This window comes from Eubalaena glacialis, chromosome 10 (assembly GCF_028564815.1).
Source record: "Eubalaena glacialis isolate mEubGla1 chromosome 10, mEubGla1.1.hap2.+ XY, whole genome shotgun sequence".
Classification (NCBI taxonomy): Eukaryota; Metazoa; Chordata; class Mammalia; order Artiodactyla; family Balaenidae; genus Eubalaena; species Eubalaena glacialis.
In genome coordinates, this window is record NC_083725.1 from 111,233,403 (window position 1) to 111,257,224 (window position 23,822).

Below are 23,822 nucleotides of genomic sequence, written 5' to 3' on the forward strand. Positions count from 1 at the left end.
GACTTTTAAAAAGTAATATTAAAGTAATACAGTGTTACATTTACACTTGAAGGCCCACCCATACCTCTCCGGATCACGGTTTCCAGCTTCCCTTCCTTCCTATAGGAACCACTATCCTGACTTTGTTATGCAACCTCCATGAAATGTTTTTATACTTTTATTACTTGTACATCTACCTTTAAATATTATACAGTATTATTCCATTTTACATAACTGGTACTGTCTATACAGTTCTGCTCCTTGTTTCTTATTCAACATTATGCCTTTCATATTTATCCATGTTGATGATAATATACACAGGTATATACTGAAAAGTAGAACTGCTAGGATGCAGTGTATCCACATTATCAACCTTATTATTTATTGCCAAATTCTCTCTCAAAAGGCTGTGCATGCCATTCCTGCCAACAATGACAGCTGAGACACTTCACGTTTTGCCTGAGGATATAAAATGGTTATCTAATTTGCACTCTTCTGATTACAAGTGAATCTGAAAAATCTTTTCATTTTTATGAGCCATGTAGGTTTCCTCTATTGAAAATTACATGTGTTTGATGCCTTTTGTTACACAGAAGTTTAATATATTTTTGCAATTTTATTAAAATATTTTTAAACTGCTTTATTAAGTGATAACTGATATACAAAGAACTGCACATATTTAATGTGTACAAATTGGTAAGTTTGGACATATGCAAACATTTGTGATATCATCACCATAAACAAAGTAATAGACATATCCAACACCTACTCCTTGTGTCCCTTTCTTTCTCTTTTTTTGGTGGTGGTAAGAACACTTAACATGAGATCTACACTCTTAAATTCTGAAGTACACAATACCATAATGTTAACTGCAGGCACAAGAAGTTTCATATTTTAACAGTCAAATGTATTAATCTTTTCCTTTATAGTTTGTACTTTTTGTGTCTTAAGAGCCCATATTGGTTTTTTTCCCCCTGAAAAAAATATTCTGGAACTTTTCTGAAAGAAAAAATAAATTATACACAAAGAACCATAAAATGGAAGGTTGAAAAAAACCCTCAAAATTATGTTTAATTCTCTTATTTTATACATAAGAATGGTGATAGAATATAAACTCCATGAAGGCAAGGGTTTGATATGTCTTGTTCTTCTTTCAATCCCCAAAACTGACTACAGTGCCTGGTACACAGCTAAGGTCACATATATAAATATATATTTGAATGAAGATTAAACAGAGGCAAAGATAAAGAGTGACCGTTGGCTTTATATAAGACCCAAATGTAATGCTAGAGACTATATTCAAGATTATGTCTGAGCTGAGATGGTCAACAAAAGGTAGTTAAAAGTATGGTAAGAACTTGGTAAGCAGTGAATATAAAATGTTGATTCCCCACCCCCCAGATCTAAATTGTATTTCAGAATTATAGTAAATAAGTTGATAAGCTCTTGTCATTTAAAGCTTGTGCATTGGTATGCAGGCAGGTATTGAATCTAATAACATAATTTAAAGTTCAGGGCTCCGGTTTTTGGAAGGTGGAAATGGATGGAGGACACTCCCTCTTGTGAGAGCACCGGAATCACAACTAACTGCTGAACAATCATCGACAGGAAGACACTGGAATTCACCAAAAAAGATACCCCACATCCAAAGACAAAGGAGACGCCGCAATGAGACGGCAGGAGGGGCACAATCACAATACAATCAAATCCCGTAACTGCTGGGTGGCTGACTCACAAACTGGAGAACACTTACACCACAGAAGTCCACCCACTGGAGTGAAGGTTCTGAGCCCCACGTCAGGCTTCCCAACTTGGGGGTCTGGCAACGGGAGGGGCAATTCCCAGAGAATCAGACTTTGTAGGCTAGCGGGATTTGACTGCAGGACTTCAACAGGACTGGGGGAAACAGAGACTCCACTCTTGGAGGGACCACACAAAGTAGTGTGTGAATCGGGGCCCAGGGGAAGGAGCAGTGACCCCATAGGAGACTGAACCAGACCTACCTGCTAGTGTGGGAGGGTCTCCTGCAGAGGATGGGGGTGGCTGTGGCTCACCGTGGGGACAAGGACACTGACAGCAGAAGTTCTGGGAAGTACTCCTTGGCATGAGCCCTCCCAGAGTCCACCATTAGCCACACCAAAGAGCCAGTAGGCTCCAGTGTTGGGTCGCCTCAAGCCAAACAACCAACAGGGAGGGAACCCAACCCCACCCATCAGCAGACAAGTGGATTAAAGTTTTACTGAGCTCTGCCCACCAGAGCAACAGCCAGCTCTACCCACCACCTGTCCCTCCCATCAGGAAACTTGCACAAGCCTCTTAGACAGCCTCATCCACCAGAAGGCAGACAGCAGAAGCAAGAACTACAATTCTGCAACCTGTGGAAGGAAAACCACATTCACAGAAAGATAAAATGAAAAGGCAGAGGGCTATGTACCAGATGAAGGAACAAGATAAAACCCCAGAAAAACAACTAAATGAAGTGGAGATAGGCAACTCCAGAAAAAGAAGTCAGAATAATGATAGTGAAGATGATCCAGGACCTTGGAAAAAGAATGGAGGCAAAGATTGAGAAGATGCAAGAAATGTTTAACACAGATCTAGAAGCATTAAAGAACAAACACCTGGAAGAATTAAAGAACAAACAAACAGACATGAACAATACAATAATTGAAATGAAAAATACAACAGAAGGAATCAATAGCAGAATAACTGAGGCAGAAGAAAGGATAAGTGACCTGGAAGACAGAATGGTGGAATTCACTGCCGTGGAACAGAATAAAGAAAAAAGAATGAAAAGAAATGAAGACAGCCTAAGAGACCTCTGGGACAACATTAAATGCACCAACAATCGCATTAGGGGGTCCCAGAAGAAGAGAGAGAGAAAGGACCCAAGATGAAGAGATTATTTGAAGAGATTATAGTCGAAAACATCCCTAACATGGGAAAGGAAATAGCCACCCAAGTCCAGGAAGCGCAGAGAGTCCCACCCAGGCAGGATAAACCCAAGGAGAAACACTCCGAGACACACAGTAATCAAAGTGACAAAAATTAAAGAAAAATTATTGAAAGCAACAAGGGAAAAATGACAAATAACATACAAGGGAACTCCCATAAGGTTAACAGCTGATTTCTCAGCAGAAACTTTACAAGCCAGAAGGGAGTGGCCGAATATATTTCAAGTGATGAAAGAGAAGAACCTACAACCAAGATGACTCTACCCGGCAAGGATCTCATTCAGATTCAATGGAGAAATCAAAAGCTTTACAGACAAGCAAAAGCTAAGAGAATTCAGCACCACCAAACCAGCTCTACAACAAATGCTAAAGGAACTTCTCTAAGTGGGAAACACAAGAGAACAAAAGGACCTACAAAAACAAACCCAAAACAATTAAGAAAATGGTAATAGGAACATACATATCAATATTTACCTTAAACGTGAATGGATTAAATGCTCCAACCAAAAGACACAGGCTAGCTGAATGGATACAAAAACAAGACCCATCTACATGCTGTCTACAAGAGACCCACTTCAGACCTAGGGACACATACAGACTGAAAGTGAGGGGATGGAAAAAGATATTCCATGCAAATGGAAATCAAAAGAAAGCTGGAGTAGCAATACTCCTATCAGATAAAATAGACTTTAAAATAAAAAATGTTACAAAAGAGAAGGACACTACATATTGATCAAGTGATCAATCCAAGAAGAAGATGTATCAATTATAAATATATATGCACCCAACATAGGAGCACCTCAATACATAAGGCAAATGCTAACAGCTATAAAAGAGGAAATCAACAGTAACACAATAATAGTGGGGGACTTTAACACCTCAGTTACACCAATGGACAGACCATCCAGACAGAAAATTAATAAGGAAACACAAGCTTTAAATGACACAACAGACCAGATAAATTTAATTGATATTTATAGGACAATCCATCCAAAAACAGCAGATTACACTTTCTTCTCAAGTGCACATGGAACAGTATCCAGGATAGATCACATCTTGGGTCACAACTGAAGCCTCGGTAAATTTAAGAAAATTGAAATCATATCAAACATCTTTTCCGACCACAACCCTATGAGATTAGAAATGAATTACAGGGAAAAAAACATAAAAAACACAAACACATGGAGGCTAAACAATACGTTACTAAATAACCAAGAGATCACTAAAGAAATCAAAGAGGAAATAAAAAAATACCTAGAGACAAATTACAATGAAAACACGATGATCCAAAACCTATGGGATGCAACAAAAGCAGTTCTAATAGGGAAGTTTATAACAATACAATAAGCCTACCTAAAGAAACAAGAAAAATCTCAAATAAACTATCTAACCTTACACTTAAAGGAACTAGAGAAAGAAGAACAAACAAAACCCAAAGTTAGCAGAAGGAAAGAAATCACAAAGATCAGAGCAGAAATAAATGAAATAGAAACAAAGAAAACAGTAGCAAAGATCAATAAAACTAAAAGCTGGTTCTTTGAGAAGATAAACAAAATTGACAAACTTTTAGCCAGACTCATCAAGAAAGAGAGGGAGAGGACTCAAATCAATAAAATTAGAAATGAAAAAGGAGAAGTTACAGCAGACACCGCAGAAATACAAAGCATCCTAAGAGACTACTACAAGCAACTCCATGACAATAAAATGGACAACCTGGAAGAAATGGAGAAATTCTTAGAAAGGTATAACCTTCCAAGACTGAACCAGGAAGAAACAGAAAATATGAACAGACCAATCACAAGTAATGAAATTGAAACTGTGTTTAAAAATCTTCCAACAAACAAAAATCCAGGACCAGATGGCTTCACAAGTGAATTCTATCAAACATTTAGAGAAGAGCTAACACCCATCCTTCTCAAACTCTTCCAAAAAACTGCAGAGGAAGGAACACTCCCCAAACTCATTCTATGAGGCCACCATCACCCTGATACTGAAACCAAAGACACTACCAAAAAAGAAAATTACACACCAATATCACTGATGAATATAAATGCAAAAATCCTCAACAAAATACCAGCAAACAGAATCCAACAACACATTAAAAGGATCATACACCATGATCAAGTGGGATTTATCCCAGGGATGCAGGATTCTTCAACATACGCAAAACAATCAATGTGATACACCATATTAACAAATTAAAGAATAAAAACCATATGCTCATCTCAATAGATGCAGAAAAAGCGTTTGACAAAATTCAACACCCATTTATGATAAAAAGTCTCCAGAAAGTGGGCACAGAAGGAACCTATCCCAACATAATAAAAGCCATATATGACAAACCCACAGCAAACATCATTCTCAATGGTGAAAATCTGAAAGCATTTCCTCTAAGATCAGGAACAAGACAAGGATGTCCACTCTCACCACTATTATTCAACACAGTATTGGAAGTCCTAGCCACAGCAATCAGGGAAAAAAAAGAAATAAAAGGAATACAAATTGGAAAAGAAGTAGTAAAACTGTCACTGGTGCCAATAACATGATACTATACATAGAAAATCCTAAAGACCCGACCAGAAAACTACTAGAACTAATCAATGAATTTGGTAAGGTTGCAGGATACAAAATTAATGCACAGAAACCTCTTGCATTCCTATACACTAATAATGAAAGATCAGAAAGAGAAATTAAGGAAACAATCCCATTTACCATCGCACAAAAAGAATAAAATACCTAGGAATAAACCTACCTAAGGAGGTAAAAGACCTGTACTCAGAAAACTGTAAGACACTGATGAAAGAAATCAAAGATGACACAAACAGATGGAGAGATATACCATGTTCTTGGATTGGAAGAATCAATATTGTGAAAATGACTATACTACCCAAAGCAATCTACAGATTCAATGCAATCCCTATCAAATTAGCAATGGCATGTTTCACAGAACTAGAACAAAAAATTTCACAGTTTGTACGTAAACACAAAAGACCCCGAATAGCCAAATCAATCTTGAGAAAGAAAAATGGAGCTGGAGGAATCAGCCTCCCTGACTTCAGACTATACTACAAAGCTACAGTAATCAAGACAATATGGTACTGGCACAAAAACAGACACATAGATCAATGGAACAGGATAGAAAGCCCAGAGATAAACCCACGCACTAATCTATGACAATGGACAAAAGACAGTCCCTTCAATATGTGGTGCTTGGAAAACTGGACAGCTACATGTAAAAGAATGAAATTAGAACATTCCCTAACACCATACACAAAAATAAACTCAAAATGGATTAGACACCTAAATGTAAGACTGGACACTATAAAACTCTCAGAGGAAAACGTAGGAAGAACACTCTTTGACATGAATCACAGCAAGATCTTTTCTGATCCACCTCCTAATGTTAGTAAAAACAAAAATACACAAATGGGACCTAATGAAACTTACAAGCTTTTGCAAAGCAAAGGAAACTACAAACAAGACGAAAAGACAACCCTCAGAATGGGAGAAAATATTTGCAAACGAATCAACGGACAAAGGATTAATCTCCAAAATATATAAACAGCTCATGCAGTTCAATATTAAAAAAACAAACAACCCAATCCAAAAATGGGCAGAAGACCTAAATAGACATTTCTCCAAAGAAGACATACAGATTGCCAAGAAGCACATGAAAAGCTGCTCAACATCACTAATTATTAGAGAAATGCAAATCAAAACTACAATGAGGTATCACCTCACACCGGTTAGAATGGGCCTCATCAGAAAATCTACAAACAACAAATGCTGGAGAAAAGGGAACCCTCTTGCACTGTTGGTGGGAATGTAAATTGATACAGCCACTATGGAGAACAGTATGGAGGTTCCTTAAAAAACTAAAAATAGAATTACCATATGATCCAGCAATCCCACTACTGGGCATATACACAGAGAAAACCATAATTCAAAAAGACACATGCACCCCAATGTTCATTGCAGCACTACTTACAATAGCCAGGTCATGGAAGCAACCTAAAGGCCCATCGACAGACGAATGGATAAAGAAGATGTGGTACATATATACAATGGAATATTACTCAGCCATAAAAAGGAACGAAATTGGGTCATTTGTAGAGACGTGGATGGATCTAGAGACTGTCATACAGAGTGAAGTAAGTCAGAAAGAGAAAAACAAGTATCGTATATTAATGCATATATGTGGAACCTAGAAAAATGGTACAGATGAACCGGTTTGCAGGGCAGAAATAGACACACAGATGTAGAGAACAAACATATGGACAAGGACACCAAGGGGGGAAAGTGGCGGGGAGGGGTGGTGGTGGCGGGATGAATTGGGAGATTGGGATTGATATGTATACACTAATATGTATAAAACAGATAACCTAATAAGAACCTGCTGTATAAAAAATAAGTAAAATTCAAAAATTAAAAAAAAAAAATTTGTGCATTGAAAACATAAAATAACAGCATATATGATCTGACTTAACCAGTTAAAATAAGTGCAATACTGATCAGATTTACTTAGAAAGTAAACTAAATCAGTCAAAAATGAATGCTAAATTAAGAAACCACAAAGGAATAGGATAAGTACTTACTTTCTATTCTGTTGCTGTCTCTGATGCAAGAGTCGACGGTGCTGTGGATGAAGGTGGGTTGTGTCTGGTCTAAACATTGGGGCCTGTGATCTAAGCAGAAAGGGAAAAGATGTGCAATTCTGTCATCCTGATGACTTGAAGTTTTTAACAATGTGGTCAGTACAGGATAACTTCATACAGGTTCACCCAAGGGAATGCTAAAGTCTATTCTAAGATCTTGCAGAAGGAAGACACCGCTGTATTTTTATGTCTTCCACAAAAGCCAATTCTCAACTCCTAAGAGGACAATCATAAAATTAGAATGAATCAGCAGTAAAGCAGTTTAATTCTTTTTCTTTTTGCTACTGTTAAAGAGAAGTCTCTAATAGATTTAATGTACTTAGTTTCAACTATTTGGGAATGACATTGAAACATATATGTGCGATGGTTAATTTTATATGTCAACTTGGCTAAGCTAGCCAGTTGTTTGGACAATCACTCATCTAGATGTTGCTGTGAAGGTATTTTGTAGATGCGATTAACATTTACAATTAGTTGACCTTAAGAAAAAAAGAGATGGCCCTCGATAATGTGGTTGGGCCTTGCCCAATCAGTTGAAAGGAAAACATGTTTCCCAGGGAAGGAATTTTGCCTCAAGACTAGAACACGGAAGTCCTGACTGAATTTCCAGCCTGCCCACCTGCCCTATAAATTCAGACTCAAGGTTGCAACCTCAACTCCTACCAAAATGTCCAGCCTGCTGGCCTGCCCTATGAATTTTGGACTTGCCGGCCCCACAGTCATGCAAGCCAATTCCTCACAGTAAATCTCTTCTTTACTTATTTATCTATATCCTACTGATTCTGCTGCTCTGGAGAATCCTAACTGATACAACACAATATGTAATAAAACACAATTTCACTGAAGCAGGAACTTAAACCCCTCTTGTTATAAAATCACAGTGGAAGCAAGCAACTAGCTAGCACTGAGATTAGCTGACAACTCAACATCTATATCTCTGTTCCCTTTTTGTTTTTTTTTTGGCTGAGCCGTGCAGCTTGCAGGATCTTAGCTCCCCGACCAGGCATTGAGCCCAGGTCATGGCAGTGAAAGCACCGAATCCTAACCATTGGACCGCCAGGGAACTTCCTCTCTATTCCTTAGTATACGATAATTCTTGTTAAATGACAAACACTTTGTGCATACGTTAAGTATGTGTGTGTTTGTAAAATAAGTGAGACATAAGAAACTTCAGGAGAAATAAAAAAGGTGATTAGTAATGTGCAAATGTACACAGGAAGCATGTGACTGGAGGGAAATGTGATTCATAAGAAAGCCTGGAGACTGTCAAACATTTCTGTGTTTGGCAAATTGAGGATCAAATAACATCTCAAAATAGATCACTTGCAAATATCAACAGACTTCTGTGTTATATCACTAAATGTCAATGATCAAGAGACTTAGATGACAATGGATAAACGGAGGCATTTGTTTTGTGTACCTTAGGTTTTGCAGGTGAGGCCCTGGGCCAGGAGGGTGCTGCTGAGGAGGCGGCGGTGTAGTGGGGGCTGGAGCACTAAAGAAGGCACGGAAGCCTGGTGCTGGGGGAAGCATCTGCCCAACTCGCCCTTGCAGCAACTTGGGATTCATGGCAGCAAGTGGACTACCAACAAATCCAGGGACCCGTGCAAACTGGCTGGGAGACATCCGTCCAGGCTGTAGCTACAAGAGGGACAAGATCTTAGATTTAGTTGATCAGCAAGTCCCCTTACTTTTATCCACAGAAAAGTGAATACTGCTTCCATCAATAACTTTGGTTGAGAAAGTAAAGGAAAAAATAAGAGGCGGCAGTGACTGATTAACAGCAAAAAAGGGGGCTATCAGCTAGTGAACCTTGGGAAAGTGAGACAGCTCTTTAAGGGCTGAGCTAACCCTAGGCTTACCTGTGCTCCTCCAAGAAGCTGTGCTCTCTGGAGGGGGCTGAGAACAGGAGGAACACTAGGAGGGAAAGGGTGACCCAGTAGGGAAGAGTTCTAAAAAAAAAAAAAAAAAAATTATATTTATACCATGAAAACAGGTAAATAACAGGGGAACTCAATAGAAATACAGAATTAACTCGGATAGAAAAGCTCTCAAATTGTAGAGCTGAGCGGTCCACTGAAGGAATATGAAAGAGTAATGCTAGAAGTGAGAAAGCACTATGATCATGTGACATGAAAGAGAAAGAAGTAGAATGAGGGACGATAATAGCAAGAAACCAGATCATGTCAAGTTTAGATTTTTAAGATAAGAAAAGAGTTGAGGTAAGAAAGAGCTGAACATGATGAACTATGTCTTCTGACCCGGGGACTATAAGATCCAGAAATTCAAGTATGGAGATTATAAAAAACATGTAAGATTTAGGAGATGTCTATATACTAGGCAGTGATCAGAAAATATTTCCATTAGATTGTAAAGTGACATACCGGGACACTGCAGAGCTGGTTTGGAGACATCCTCTCACCGTAGGGAGCAGGATAGCGTGGTGGCATTGGGGGTCGAACATGGACAGGCTTCGGACACAGAATCTATCAGGACAAACATATATACAACTACACTCAGTGAAGTCAGTTTTTCCTCTACCTATTCTTCCTCCCCTCGAGTACCGGCAGAGACACAGAACTCAATGCAAAGCCCTACTTCTAAGCAAATTGCTATGGCTTTGGTCCACATACAGAACCTTTGGTCACTTCCTCTCACAAATATCAAGCAATGTGCCACTTTTAAGTGAGGAAGATTTAGCTAATTCTCCAGTTATCCCCACCCTTCCATGCTATCTGAGGGAGGTACCAGCAGATATTCTGACTTGCAAATTCTCTCCAAGAGGATATATTTTGGTAGCAGTGAGGGAGATGGAATGATAAGAAAGCTGGAGGATTAACTAAGTCCTATTCTGAAGCCCCTATGATATGGCCGCCATGCTCAGCTCTTTCGTGTACGTTGTGACTCCACCATTTCATAGGATACTGAGCCTAACTAGGCCATACCAATACCACCCTCCCCCCATACCTTCCAAATTGGCCTTCCTTTTCAGCTGCTGGTTTCAGGTGGAGGAAAGTCTATGGAACAGGACTGCACAGGCTCTAGGGAAAGCAGGGATATCTTAAAGGTAAAAAGGGATGTGGACAATGCTGTGTGTTCCCACTCCCCCCAGCTTTCAGTTACCTCTCTGCCAATGTTTTGGGCAGCCAGCAAAACACTTTAAAAAGGACATTTACACTAAATGTGGTTAACTACCCTTTTTCTCCCCCAATTAAAAGGCAGCAGCAACAGTAGTAGCACCAGCAATGGGCATTGGGGAATGTGTCTCTTATTTGTACTAACTTTTCCTCTAATTGGCTACTTTTCTTTCTAATCTAATGCCTACCCCAAACTTCCACCCTCCTCCCAGCATCACCAATTTCCCAAATAATTTTGCCCAGATTCCCAATATCCTGGGCTGAGTGCCTGTTAATGAGAGGTACCTGTTGGTTGAAGCTGGGTACAGCCATCTGCTTAGGTGGGGTGCCTATGGGGACAGCTCTAACAGGAGGACTCCCAATGATAGGCGAAGTTGACCGCCTTGGTAATGCACGCTCAGAAACGTCCCGATCATCTTCTGGGCCCTGTGGGGGCCTCTGAGGCAAGGCATATTCTAACACAGACACTGTAGGCATTTCCTAATTGAGGAAGTAGTGTTAAAAAAATTAGCTACCTTGAAATGTTTTAATAACCTTTACAGATGCCAGATATCTTGAGAAATTATTTTAAAAATTTTTATTTAGTTTTATTTCACATCCAGTAAAAATGTTACCCTCTTTAGTGTATAGCACTAAATTTTGATAAATGCAGAGAGTCCTGGATCTAACACCAAAATCAAGACACAGAAGTTTTATTACTCCCCAAACTTCCTTTGTATTGTTCCTTTGTAGTCAACCTCTCCTACCACCCCCAACCACTGGCCAACACTGATCTGTTCTTTGTCCCTATAGTTTTGCCTAAAAATGACTTTAAGTAATTCAAATCATAAGCTGTCAAATTTGAGTTCCGATGGCTCCCTTTCAACCATTTCAAAGAAAGCACAGTCAAGTGAGCATTACCATAGAGCCTGGGGGAGGGTACAGTCAACAGGTCCAGCTATGGGTGCTGGATGACATAATCAACGTAAGACTGGCAAAGGATATACATCCATACATCGTTCCAGTAAGGAAAGGATAACAACAGGAGCCAGCTTTCGGGTATTAGGATTTTTATATAACGAGAAAACGTTTAATACCTGAGCAAGCAGTGGTCCTCGGATTCGCCTCAGAACTTCAGATCCATCCCAGATGCTGGAATTGAGACTTCCTGGTCGGGGCTAACAAAAAAGGAAAACATACACACAAAGTCTAGAAGAGTGCAGGCTCGCTGGGCAACTTACCAGCTTTCGGTGAGCAAAGCTCCCAAAGAGCCTCAACTGCCTGAGAATAGAAACTACAGTGTTCTAGAATATACCTTATTTCCCAAATTCATGTCTAGAATTGCTATCATCAGGAATTACACTACCAAATTTCTATAACACATGTAATTCTCTCAGTATAGTAGATGAAATAAAATAGCCAAGCCCAATACTTTGCTTTAATTATCAGTCTGCTATAGCTCTCAGATCACAGTAACTTACTTGCAACACTGGTCTGGTCTGTACTGCCCTCATGATAGCTGGATCTTCTAGTTCATTTTCAATCACCATCTTACTGAGCCTTTCTGCCAGATTCTCCTCATGATCACCCAACAAGTCCATCTCATCCCTTTCTCCATTGCCTGTTTGTTCATTAACTGCCACAGGCAGCTTCTCTTCCAACTCAGCCAGGCGCTCATGTGCTTCCTGCCAATCATCATCTATAAGGAAATCATAAAAAAGAAACAGAGTTCATATTGGAATAAAAAAGTTTCATAAAATTCTTCTCTTATCCATCTAGAGACATGAAATAAGGTTTAAACTAAGGGGCACATTTAAAGTGGGCTTTTCACTACTAAGAACAACTAACATCCTACCAGGAATAAAACACTTTTAGAGTAATAGCTTAATACATTAGCAACGATGTGCAAACTATATTCTGAAACCAATTTCTAAGTTGGTGATATAGTACAACCTGTTGGTTTGAGATTCTGTGACATTTCAGGCAAAAACTCGCGCTAGCGTACAACTTTCTCTTAGGTAACTGTCATCTTCTTTACAAGCTTTTAAATCCATTCGTGTCATTCAGTTGGTATTTTTTGAGCATCTATTATGTGACAGGCATTGTTTTAGGTGCATGGGGTACATTGGTGTACAAAATAGACAAGGATCCCTGCCCTCCTGTGGCTTTTTAAGCAGGGAAGAGACAGATAATAGATAATGAACATAACGAATAAGTAAATTAGATACTGTATTAGAAGATGATATGCTACAGGAATACGGGGGAAGAGAAGCAAATTGAAAACTTTAAATAGGATGGTCAGAGGTATGTCTCATTGAGAAGGTGACATTTGAGCAAAATGTCAAGAATAAGTTAGCCATGTGAATATCTAGGAGAAGAGTGTCTCAGGCAGAGGGACAGTCAGTACAAAGGCCTTAAGATGAGGGACCGACGACTCTGAGAAGCAGCAAGGACTGTGCTTGGACTGGAATGAACAGGGGTGAAGAGCAGAAGAAAAATGAGGTCAAAGTGGGAGGGCTCCTGCAGGGCCTTTAGAGCCACTCTGAAAGGGGGGCCGCTGTAGGTTTGGATGTGGCTTGACTGTTTAAAAGAATCACTCTGGCTGCTGTGTTGAAAACAGATTTGCAGAGAAGGGGGCAGCACTGTTGGAAGCATGGAGGCCTGTTAGGGGGCTACTACAAGTATGCCACAGGAAAGGTGAGGGTGACTTGGACCCGCGTCAGTCCTCTCCTGCTTTAACTGTCTATTTCTACATACTACCATATAATCTGTGGCACTGACACTAGGTTATTTTGTTGTTTTTTGTTTTTTATGCTGACACAGCATTTTTTTTTTTTTTTTTTAATTTTAAATTTATTTATTTTTTGGCTGTGTTGGGTCTTCGTTTCTGTGCGAGGGCTTTCTCTAGTTGTGGCAAGTGGGGGCCACTCTTCATCGCGGTGCGCGGGCCTCTCACTATCGCGGCCTCTCTTGTTGCGGAGCACAGGCTCCAGATGCGCAGGCTCAGTAATTGTGGCTCACGGGCCCAGCTGCACCGTGGCATGTGGGATCCTCCCAGACTAGGGCTCGAACCCGTGTCCCCTGCATTGGCAGGCAGATTCTCAACCACTGCACCACCAGGGAAGCCCCAGCATTATTTTTGAGGCCAGCTAGAGCATAGATGAAAATCTTCAGAACCTTTTATCAGCTCCTCTAGAACCAGACCTTACTTCCATCGCTTCTCTCATTCCAGTGCTCCTCAACCTCATCACTCATCATTCCCTTCTGACTCCAGCATAAAAGCTCTACTATTTTGCTCCTTTCAGCATTCAAATTCAGATACCTTTCCCTCCTCACTGAAGCTTTCCCTAAATAATCTTTTCATTTTAATTCTACTTTCACCTCATCTGAACACGCACTACTTTCTAACCCACCAAAACCCCATGTATTCTTTTGTAAATGTTATATATTTTTATTCTTATTTTAGTTTTGTTTTGTATGTCCTGCAAAATTCAAAACAGAGAGATAACAGGTAATTACTAACATAAAAACACAGAATTCTGAAAAGTGTCCTTAATGACAATCCTCCCCATATAATTTTTCTATATACCTCATTTAAAGAAAGGAGAAGGAAAAAGTGGAAGCACCATGACAAGAAGAAAAAAAAAAGTGCCTGGTATATACTAAGGGTGTAATTAATGGTAGCCACTTAAAAAAAAGATTTAGACTTTCTGAGGGGCTCATATGCAACTTGTTAAAGTACATGTTTGTTAAAAAAATTTAAACATTACACAAATATGTAACTTAGAAAGTGAAAGTTCCCCATAATTCTTCAGGAATGTTAAATTTTTTCAAGTGGGAACACATAACTACTGATAATATCATCTCATTCTTTTTCATACCTATAGGAGATTCTACTCTACTAATTAACTAATTTAACTTATCCCTTACTGATGGAAATTTGGATTATTTGTAATTTTTAATTTATTTATTGAAGTATAGTTGACGTGCAACATTACATTAGTTTCAGGTGTATAACAAATTTAAGTAGCCTAAGTCCCTTTCAGGATCAGATTATAAACATTTAAAATTGCTACTTTTATTACATAACAATGTATCATATAACACTAGCGATCCAAAAAAAAAGCAAGGTAAGGGATTTCCCTGGCGGTCCAGTGGTTAAGACTCCATGCTCCCAATGCAGGGGGCACGGGTTCGGTCTCTGGTCAGGGAACTAAGATCCCGCATGCCGCGGCCAAAAAACAAAAAGAAAGAGGTAAGTGGGACTCCCAAATTTATAATTTGTATGATAAGAACCACTGTCTAGTCTTTGAGCACTGTGGTAGATGTGAATGTACTACTTGTGGTAAAGGGAAAAATCTACTTTAGATGAAAATTACAGCACTAATTTAAGTTATCAGTTATTTTAAAAATATGCTTAAAGAACAGTATAATTAAAAATCAATTGTGATATTAATATTTGTATCATCTTTGCTAAGGAAGAGTAAGCTAAGCATGTTTTGAAGGACTAACTGCTTTTTGCAATTTTACTGACTCAACAATGCCAGAAAAAAAAAAAAGGGAGTCTATAATCCTGAATTAAGGGATTTTTTTAAACATTTATTTCCCAAATTTAAGAAACTGATTTGCTAAGATTGATTCTAATGCAAAAGAGTTCTAATTTGCATTGCTTTCATTCACTTCTCATAATCCTATTTACTAACCTTACTAGGTCCCACCAAAGATGATAATCTATTTGTCCTTAATAATTAATTTAAAAAATGCTGGTTAAGTAGCCATATTCTGTGAGAAAGGCTCTGTTGTGAACTGTTACTTTTTCAAACATGTAAGCAAAGAAACCTATGCCACAGAACACCATCATGTTCATTTTAGGTATTTCTTGCTCTTGCGAAAAATCATCTCAAACAGTATGTCAGAGATCACACGTCCTTAGTATAAAAGGATACTTCACTCTGTATCTTTTTCAAATGACCTAAAAACATACTTAGATATGCCAATGCTTGACCTCAACCCACATTGGTCAAAATGATAAAGGGTAGGGGAAAAAAATAACAGAGAAATGAAAGGAAAGAGGTAACTGTTTTCCTTCAACTAATTAACCTATAGCCTGATGTGGGTTACTGAATTCCTGGCTGCTTTTATAAATGTATGCTTGTTGTGGTAATTCCCCTCAAGTCTGTCTCAGGGATATTTGTTTTTGAATAAAAACAAAATGAACAGGAAGTAGAGGTGATTTAATATTAGAGCAATCTCAGTCCCTAAAGATTTTAGCAGCTATCAATAAAAAGGAAGTGGAAAGAATGGGGAGCCCTTCCATGTGGAGGCAGGAGAGTCCCAAAGAGCCCCCAAAGACTGTTAAAACATAACTGGTAGCTTACATTGATTGTATTTATAGTTACTTAACATCTCTGGCATTTTCCTTCTTCATTTGTTAACATGAGGATAATAACAGTACCTACCTTGCAAGGTTGCTATGAGGATTAACAATATACGTGAAACACTTAGAACGGTCCCTAGCATGTAATAAGCACCTTTTAAGTGTAAGCTTTTATTTTTAGAGAACGAGTTGAGATTACTGTGGCTCATTTATTGCTCAAAGATGATGCAAACATTTTTCCATGCAGAAGACAGTGACTAGTTTCTTAAGGAAAGGTGACATCAGAGCATCTGTAGCCAGTGACTTAAAATAACTACTGTACTAACAGGCATTACTCAAGATACTCCTTGAGTTAAAAACCAACAAACCAAAATGTATGTCATAGGTCTGACATTTTACCTCCTGGTTTAAATTCTCTACACCAGCTGTATATCCACCTTTAGAAGTATATTAAACAAGTCACAGGTCGCCTTAGAAAGCAATTTTCTTTTTATAAACCCGTATAGTATTTATATCAAGATGAGGAACTAAGGTTTTAACTTCACAATTCAAGTATATTATACTCTCAATGGAAAGGGCTCACACTGGGAAATCTTTTCTCCATTATAAACTTTGTTGACCAAGAAGTCCTTAATCATCCTTGTGCCTCAAGGTACAAAATGGGCTAACCATATGCTACTTCACTGCCTTTACTTTTTATCACCTGTTCTTTCGCTGTGTAACCCTAGGGGCTTTTTCATTTTCCACCACATAAAATGCAGTTCTGCACACTCTAAAATTCTTTTAAGGCAATACTCTCCTCATCTTGTGAGAAACATAGAAACTCAGAAAAAAAGACTAGCACTCTGGAAGTCAATGAGAAGGCAAAACTATTCCTCTTCTGTCCAGGTTAAAAACTGAGGACATTTACTATGCTGGCTAACCTCAACATACTTCATTTTAATACAGATGAATTTGCTTAAAAATGGTAACATTCACTACAATATTTTAAGAGAAAAAGAGTTCCAGAAACAAGCACACACTGTTTGTAGTTTCTATTGTATTCTATAGGTTTTTACTAAAGTTTCAAATATAATTTGCAATTCACATCAGTTCCCTGCTTTCGTCATTCTGTTCTATGTCCCTTTCCCTGTGATCTCCATGGAGAGAGAACACCATCTGAGATCACGTCATCCTCTTGGACAATCTCATCCCCTAAACTATGGCTGTAATCCAAAAGGTTTTTGGTTCCCTTCTGTAATAAGCCTAGCTTCTACCTTAAATGCTTCTCTTGCTGCTTCCAATAGCAGCAGTTTTAGCTCTCCAAGGAATTTTGTAAACCCTGATTGAAAATAGTATACTCTTTCATTTTTGCCGGTTCATTCAACTCAGTCTAAGCTTAAATAAACTTAAGCTGTTTAGGTCAGTGCAAAACCAGTAACCAGTACAACTATTTTATTTTATTTTTGGCTGTGTTGGGTCTTTGTTGCTGCACGCGGGCTTCCTCTAGTTGAGGCGAGCAGGAGTTACTCTTTGTTGCGGTGCGCGGGCTTCTCACTGCGGTGGCTTCTCTTGTTGCGGAGCACGGGCTCTAGGCGGGCAAGCTTCAGTAGTTGCGGTGCGCGGGCTCTAGAGCGCAGGCTCAGTAGTTGTGGCGCACGGGCTTAGCTGCTCACTGGCATGTGGGATCTTCCCCGACCAGGGATTGATCCCATGTCCCCTGCATTGGCAGGTGGATTCTTAACCCCTGCGCCACCAGGGAAGTCCTAATACAACATTTTTAAGACCTCTTATTTGTTTTTGATATTGAACATTTTGGGGTTACCCACTACTGATAAATTTCCTCTTATTACTTAACTTGAATATTTTAAATCCCACATACTCACACATTCCAACATAAATGTGGTCATTGCTGCTTTTCAACACCAACAGTCAAAGCAAAGAGAGTTGCGTGGACTCTTACCTATTCATCTTTTTTTTTTCAAATGTGTTTGTCAAATCTTATTGAAATGGAATGGACAAAATTAAAACTACGAGATAATATTTTAAAGCAATTACAGAAATGATTTTAAAACAATACTAAAACAAAAAACCACAATACTGACAGAATTGTGGTTAAAATGTTACCTCTATACAATGTTTTGGTTTTTTTCTTAACATCTTTATTGGAGTATAATTGCTTTACAATGATATGTTAGTTTCTGCTGTATAACAAAGTGAATCAGCTATACATAAACATATATCCCCATATCTCCTCCCTCTTGCATGTCTCTCCCACCCTCCCTATCCCAGCCCTCTAGGTGGACACAAAGCACCAAGCTGATCTCCCTGTGCTATGTGGCTGCTTCCTACTAGCCATCGGTTTTACATTTGGTAGTGTATATATGTCCATGCCACTCTCTCACTTCATCCCAACTTCCCCTTCCCCGTGTCAAGTCCATTCTCTACGTCTGCGTTTTTATTCCTGTCCTGCCCCTAGGTTCTTTAGAACCATTATTTTTTTTTTAGATTCCATATATATGTGTTAGCATATGGTATTTGTTTTTCTCTTTCTGACTTACTTCACTTTGTATGAGTCTCTAGGTCCATCCACCTCACTACAAATAACTCAATTTCATTTCTTTTTATGGCTGAGTAATATTCCATTGTATATATGCACCACATCTTCTTTATCCATTCATCTGTCGATGGACACTTAGGTTGCTTCCATGTCCTGGCTATTGTAAATAGAGCTGCAATGAACACTGTGGTACTGACTCTTTTTGAATTATGGTTTTCTCAGAGTATATGCCCAGTAGTGGGATTACTGGGTCATATGGTAGTTCTATTTTTAGATTTTTAAGGAACCTCCATACTGTCCTGCATAGTGACTGTATCAATTTACATTCCCACCAGCAGTGCAAGAGGGTTCCATTTTCTTCACACCCTCTCCAGCATTTATTTGTAGATTTTTTGATGATGGCCAGTCTGACCAGTGTGAGGTGATACCTCATTGTGGTTTTGACTTGTATTTCTCTAATGATTAGTGATGTTGAGCATCCTTTCATGTGTTTCTTGGCAATCTGTATGTCTTCTTTGGAGAAATGTCTGTTTAGTTCTTCTGCCCATTTTTGGATTGGGTTGTTTGTTTTTTTGCTATTGAGCTGCGTGAGCTGCTTGTATATTTTGGAGATTAATCCTTTGTCAGTTGCTTCATTTGCAAATATTTTCTCCCATTCTGAGGGTTGTCTTTTTGTCTTGTTTATGGTTTCCTTTGCTGTGCAAAACTTTTAAGTTTCATTAGGTCCCATTTGTTTATTTTTGTTTTTATTTCCATTTCTCTAGGAGATGGGTCAAAAAGGATCTTGCTGTGATGTATGTCATAGAGTGTTCTGCCTATGTTTTCCTCTAAGAGTTTTATAGTGTCTGGCCTTACGTATTCTTTTTTTTTTTGGCTGCACGGGGTACGCGGGATCTTAGTTCCCCGACCAGGGATGAACACGGGCCCTTGGCAGTGAGAGCGAAGAGTCCTAACCACTGGACTGCCAGGGACTTCCTACCTATTCATCTTTCCAAAGTACAGTTTAATTTTAACTTATTAGTATACTTGTTCCAGGACCTCTAACTCTCAAACTTTATTATGTAAGCTTGCTCCCTAAAACTTTCATCTCAGTAATTATAACTGTGGCCTCTAGTTTAGTTTGGCTCTTTAATTTTTTAACCACTTCCAACACCAGGAATATTTATCTATACCCAAGGATGAGAAAATTTCATCTGTGCACAACACTTTTCTAACTTATGAAGACTTTCTATCCCCAAAATTCTTGGAATAATAAACTTTATTTATTGAATATACTGTAGGGCAATAGCAGGGTCATGCAATATATTATTGATCAACTGAATTTTAAAACATATACATCTGAATCTGAGTTTTCTCCTAGTCCACTAGTTTTCCTTAAGTTCCATGTTCCACAAATAAAAATTTCCTTCTTCTAGGATTATTTTAAACTTTTGTAAAATGTCCACTTCTTTAATCATTTGAATTCCTTATAGTGTCAACTTAGAGCCATAGATCATAAAGCTGGAAGGGACAGGGCTTAGAAAACACCTGGTTTTATAAGTGAGGCAAAAAGGAAGCCCAGAGGAGGAGGGTAGATGCTTGGAGTGAAGAACAGAACAGTTTGCCAACTTTGTGAATGAGGTTACGCCTACTTAGACAAAAGTACTTATAAAAGAGAGCATTTGAAAACAGCAAGAGACCAAGATGACATTATAAAAGAAAGACATCACTTACCAACTGCACCTGACCCAAATGTATCATCATTGAATTGATCAATCTCTTCATCTTCCTCTCCCAGGCCCTGAAATGCATCTTCATCTTCATCCAGAGGACAATCCTCCAAAGACTAAAAAAGGAGAAAAAAGAGATCAGCTATTCATGAAGTTCATAACCTCGTTCTAAAAAAATGTTTTTATCTTCCCGATCAACACAATAGCTTCATTATGACTTTTTGTGCAGATGGCATTTTTTCTATCCCCCAATTTCCCTGACACTGGAAGACTTCAGTACCTTTTCTTTCAGTTTCTCGTTCCTATTCCTTATTTAACCTCTTCCCCCAAACTTTCATTTCTCTATTTATCAAGAATCTAATAATAGCATTTCCTCATGCAACCAAGAAATGAGGCCTGCCAACTTCCTTTCCATCACTGGTTACAATAATAATGACAACTGAAAATGAACACTTTATTATTTTGCTTGAGTTCTACCCATATTTTCCAACGAAATTCTCATCTTCCCCATATTCATGTCACCTTTTCAACTATTTTATTATTCTCTTTTAAAGCTTTCTCTTCATTTTCCTTTTCCCCTTCTGTTTTCCTACAGGCCCAAACTCTGGTGATAAAGGAGAAAGCTAAGTGTTCAATCACAATTAAGTGAACTTTTGAAAAGCTGTGACGTGACAGGTTTAAGTTGTGTCTCTACTCTTACAAGTGATATCAACTTGGGCAAGTCACATCCTTTCTGATTAATTCATTGAATACCCCCGAGCATCTATTTTGTCTCAGGCTGTGTTAGCCTCTAAGCCACAATCTCTCAAGTGGTAATGCAGGGACAATACCACCTACCTCAGAAAGTTGTTGTGAGGATCAAATGAGGCAAAGATTTAGGCAAACATTGGGTATTGTTAAACAATGCTAGATATCATCAGTTTAACAACTTAGGTGTGTACTATCTTAAACATACCCCCCCACCCCCATTTCAGTTTTCAACTGATTTATTTTCCAAGTTTTCTTTTCTTTTGGAAACTTTGCCTACTGCATCTCATCATCTCTCTCCATGTTTACATAAAGGCAGTTTGATCTTGAACCATTCCTATCAAATACCAAGTATATGTGTCCCCAGTTTTCAAAGACTCAGGATCGGAATTCCACACTCTCTCCACAGTCACATTTCTGATACGCCCTGACTGGCTACCTATTAGCCAGGCTGTTCCCAAATGAAAGGTTAGGTCAAAGGGCCATCCTACCCATCTTAAGTCTCCCAAACTTACACAAAGCAAGCATGCAACTGCCTCCCCATCACAGGCAACTTCCAGAAGCACTCCCAAATCACAAAGATCTACTTAACCAAATCACTGCTTTTTACATTGGAAAGACTCTTAGGGATCATCTAAACCAACCCTTTGGTTCTACAAATCCAGAAACCCTGTCCAATGATTAGGAGTCGCTAAAGGTCATACAGCGAACCAGTGACACTGTCAGGGCTCTCGACTGTTGCTACATACCCGGACCGTCACCAAACCCACGTCCCCCTCCACTCTCCCAGAAGGAACTTCTGCTGGACACGCCCCTTCCCAACTCGGAGTCCTCTTTAGTAAACGGTCTTCGGCCCCAGTCAAAGGGCGAGTCCACGCCCCCGGGACCTGACGGTCGCCGGTTTGTAAGGGGGTGTGTATAAGTAATTGGAGGGGAGATGGTTCCGGGTCCAGGGCGGGAAACGCGTCTCTGGGTTTTCTCGAGTGACGCTTCCTCAAGAGCCACCGAGGGTGGGTGCAACGCTCTCTACTCCTCGCTCCTCCGGGGGTGGGGGAGTGGTCTGGTTAAGGCACGTAAGGGGCCCTCCCCACCCCAAAACAGAGGTCAGCTCTCCTCGGTGGCAACTGATAGGACAGTCCCGCCCCCCGAAGCCAGCTCACAGCCCTCGGATTAAACCCGCGACCCCAGACCCGACGCACTCCGCTCGGTCCCGCGGGTCCCGCCACCCGTCCCCTCCCCCCAGGAGCGCTGGACAGACGCGCGGGGGGTGAGAGAGAAAGAGGGGCGCGTGCGGGAGGTAGGGAGGGAGGGAGGGGTCACTTCCGGTCGCAACAACTCACCTCGTAGCGGAACATTCTTGGGGAGGGGGGGAGGGAGCGGGGAGGGGAATAGGGGAGGGAGGGAAGAAGCGCTGACTCTCCGCGCTCCTCCGCGCGCGGGTCCTCCACCGGCTCGCGACCCCTGGCCGCCGCCGTACGCCGGAGCGTGCGTGGGAACGTGCGCAGGCGCGCCTCGGGGACGGCGTCCGCCCCGTTCGGCGCCCGGCGGCGGCGGCTGCGCGGGGACAGATTTGGCGTCCCGCTTCCTAGTCTCAGCGGCGGGAAGGAGGTCCCACGGCGAGACACTGCGCACGCGCCGCCCGTCGGGGGCTTCCTCGCGATCTGGACTTGTAGCTCCGCCCCTGGCTTCTCTGCGCCCGCCCGGCGCTCAGCTTCGAGTCACGAGTTTTCCGTCACCGACGGGGCGGAGAAAAGCCTTGTGATTGTCACAGGGTAAGGCTTTGAAGAGTCCCAGGATTAGCCTGGACTGGGAGAAATGGAGATTCCTAGACTGTTTTGCCAGCGTCCAACATGGTCTTCGCGGGTTTTGCTTGGCAGTCCTCACGACATACAATATGCGCCGAGTGGAGGGAAAAAAATAAAAGTTCAGGTCATTGAAATGGGCTGAATTCGTCGCCACTTTCGGCGGCACGTCATCTGCTGAGTCGACAGCGGGTCAGGGCTGTGATTTATGTGTCTCAAAGTGATGAGGGCGATTAAAAAAAAAAAGCCGAATGCATGTTCCGGGAGGTTCCACCAGGGAGGTATTTTTAGGTCCCAGGCGCTCCAGGCAGGTGAAGTGGGAGAGCCAAGAAGGGCAGCACAGCCGTGGGCAGCAAGGTCATCGAGGCTGAGTGCGCCGCTGGGTGACACCACCTGCTTAGAGGATCAAGCCCAGAAAAACGTTTGTCCTGGGTGTAAGCCTCGGCAGCCTGCTTCCAGAAGTCTGTTTGGGAGGTATACCTCCGCTAGCACCTGGCATGCCCTTTCGGCCCTGGAGAACTCTTTCTTCCCCCGTAAGGACTAAACTTGGACCACAAAAAATTAATTCGAAGAACTAAGGAGTGGATTTCTCAACTCCTTTCTCCCGGTGTCTTAAAATACGGCCTCGCCTAGGAGTGGCATAAATTCCTTACATGTTAGTATGACCAGATTGATTAATCAGAGTCTGAGTAGTGGGAACTTTGGATTTGGAACTAGAAGTTATGGGTGGGAATCAGTACTTTGTCACTGGCTGTCAGATGTGGAGCAGGTTATCTAAACACGTCTGAGGCTTAATTTCTTTGTAAAATGGGTTTAATGAAACCTGCCTCACAGAGTAGTGGTTCATTGATGATTCTAATACTACTTCTACTAATGACTGAAGTCTTGCCTTGTGCCAACCCTGTGAGGTAGGTACTGTTATTTTCCCTATAGATGTGGAACCT

At 40.4% G+C, this 23,822-nt stretch overlaps 1 protein-coding gene across 2 annotated transcripts in view; it reads right to left on the reverse strand.

Annotated features, from left to right (window-relative positions):
* The window catches only part of PATL1 (PAT1 homolog 1, processing body mRNA decay factor), a 43,220-nt gene extending 20,550 nt beyond the window's left edge, over positions 1-22,670 (reverse strand). The window contains exons 1-9 of one of the 2 annotated variants that reach the window (XM_061201798.1): positions 22,417-22,574; positions 20,334-20,445; positions 12,186-12,403; positions 11,802-11,882; positions 11,011-11,205; positions 9,973-10,074; positions 9,451-9,540; positions 9,009-9,229; positions 7,529-7,618 (exon numbers count right to left, since the gene is read on the reverse strand). In XM_061201798.1, the coding sequence (XP_061057781.1) occupies positions 7,529-7,618; positions 9,009-9,229; positions 9,451-9,540; positions 9,973-10,074; positions 11,011-11,205; positions 11,802-11,882; positions 12,186-12,403; positions 20,334-20,445; positions 22,417-22,431 (1,124 nt within the window). In that variant the 5' untranslated portion in view covers positions 22,432-22,574. Of the gene's footprint in view, positions 1-7,528; positions 7,619-9,008; positions 9,230-9,450; positions 9,541-9,972; positions 10,075-11,010; positions 11,206-11,801; positions 11,883-12,185; positions 12,404-20,333; positions 20,446-22,416 lie in introns of both variants that reach the window. The other variant, XM_061201799.1, reaches the window with a different exon arrangement.
* Positions 22,671-23,822: the final 1,152 nt, after the last annotated feature.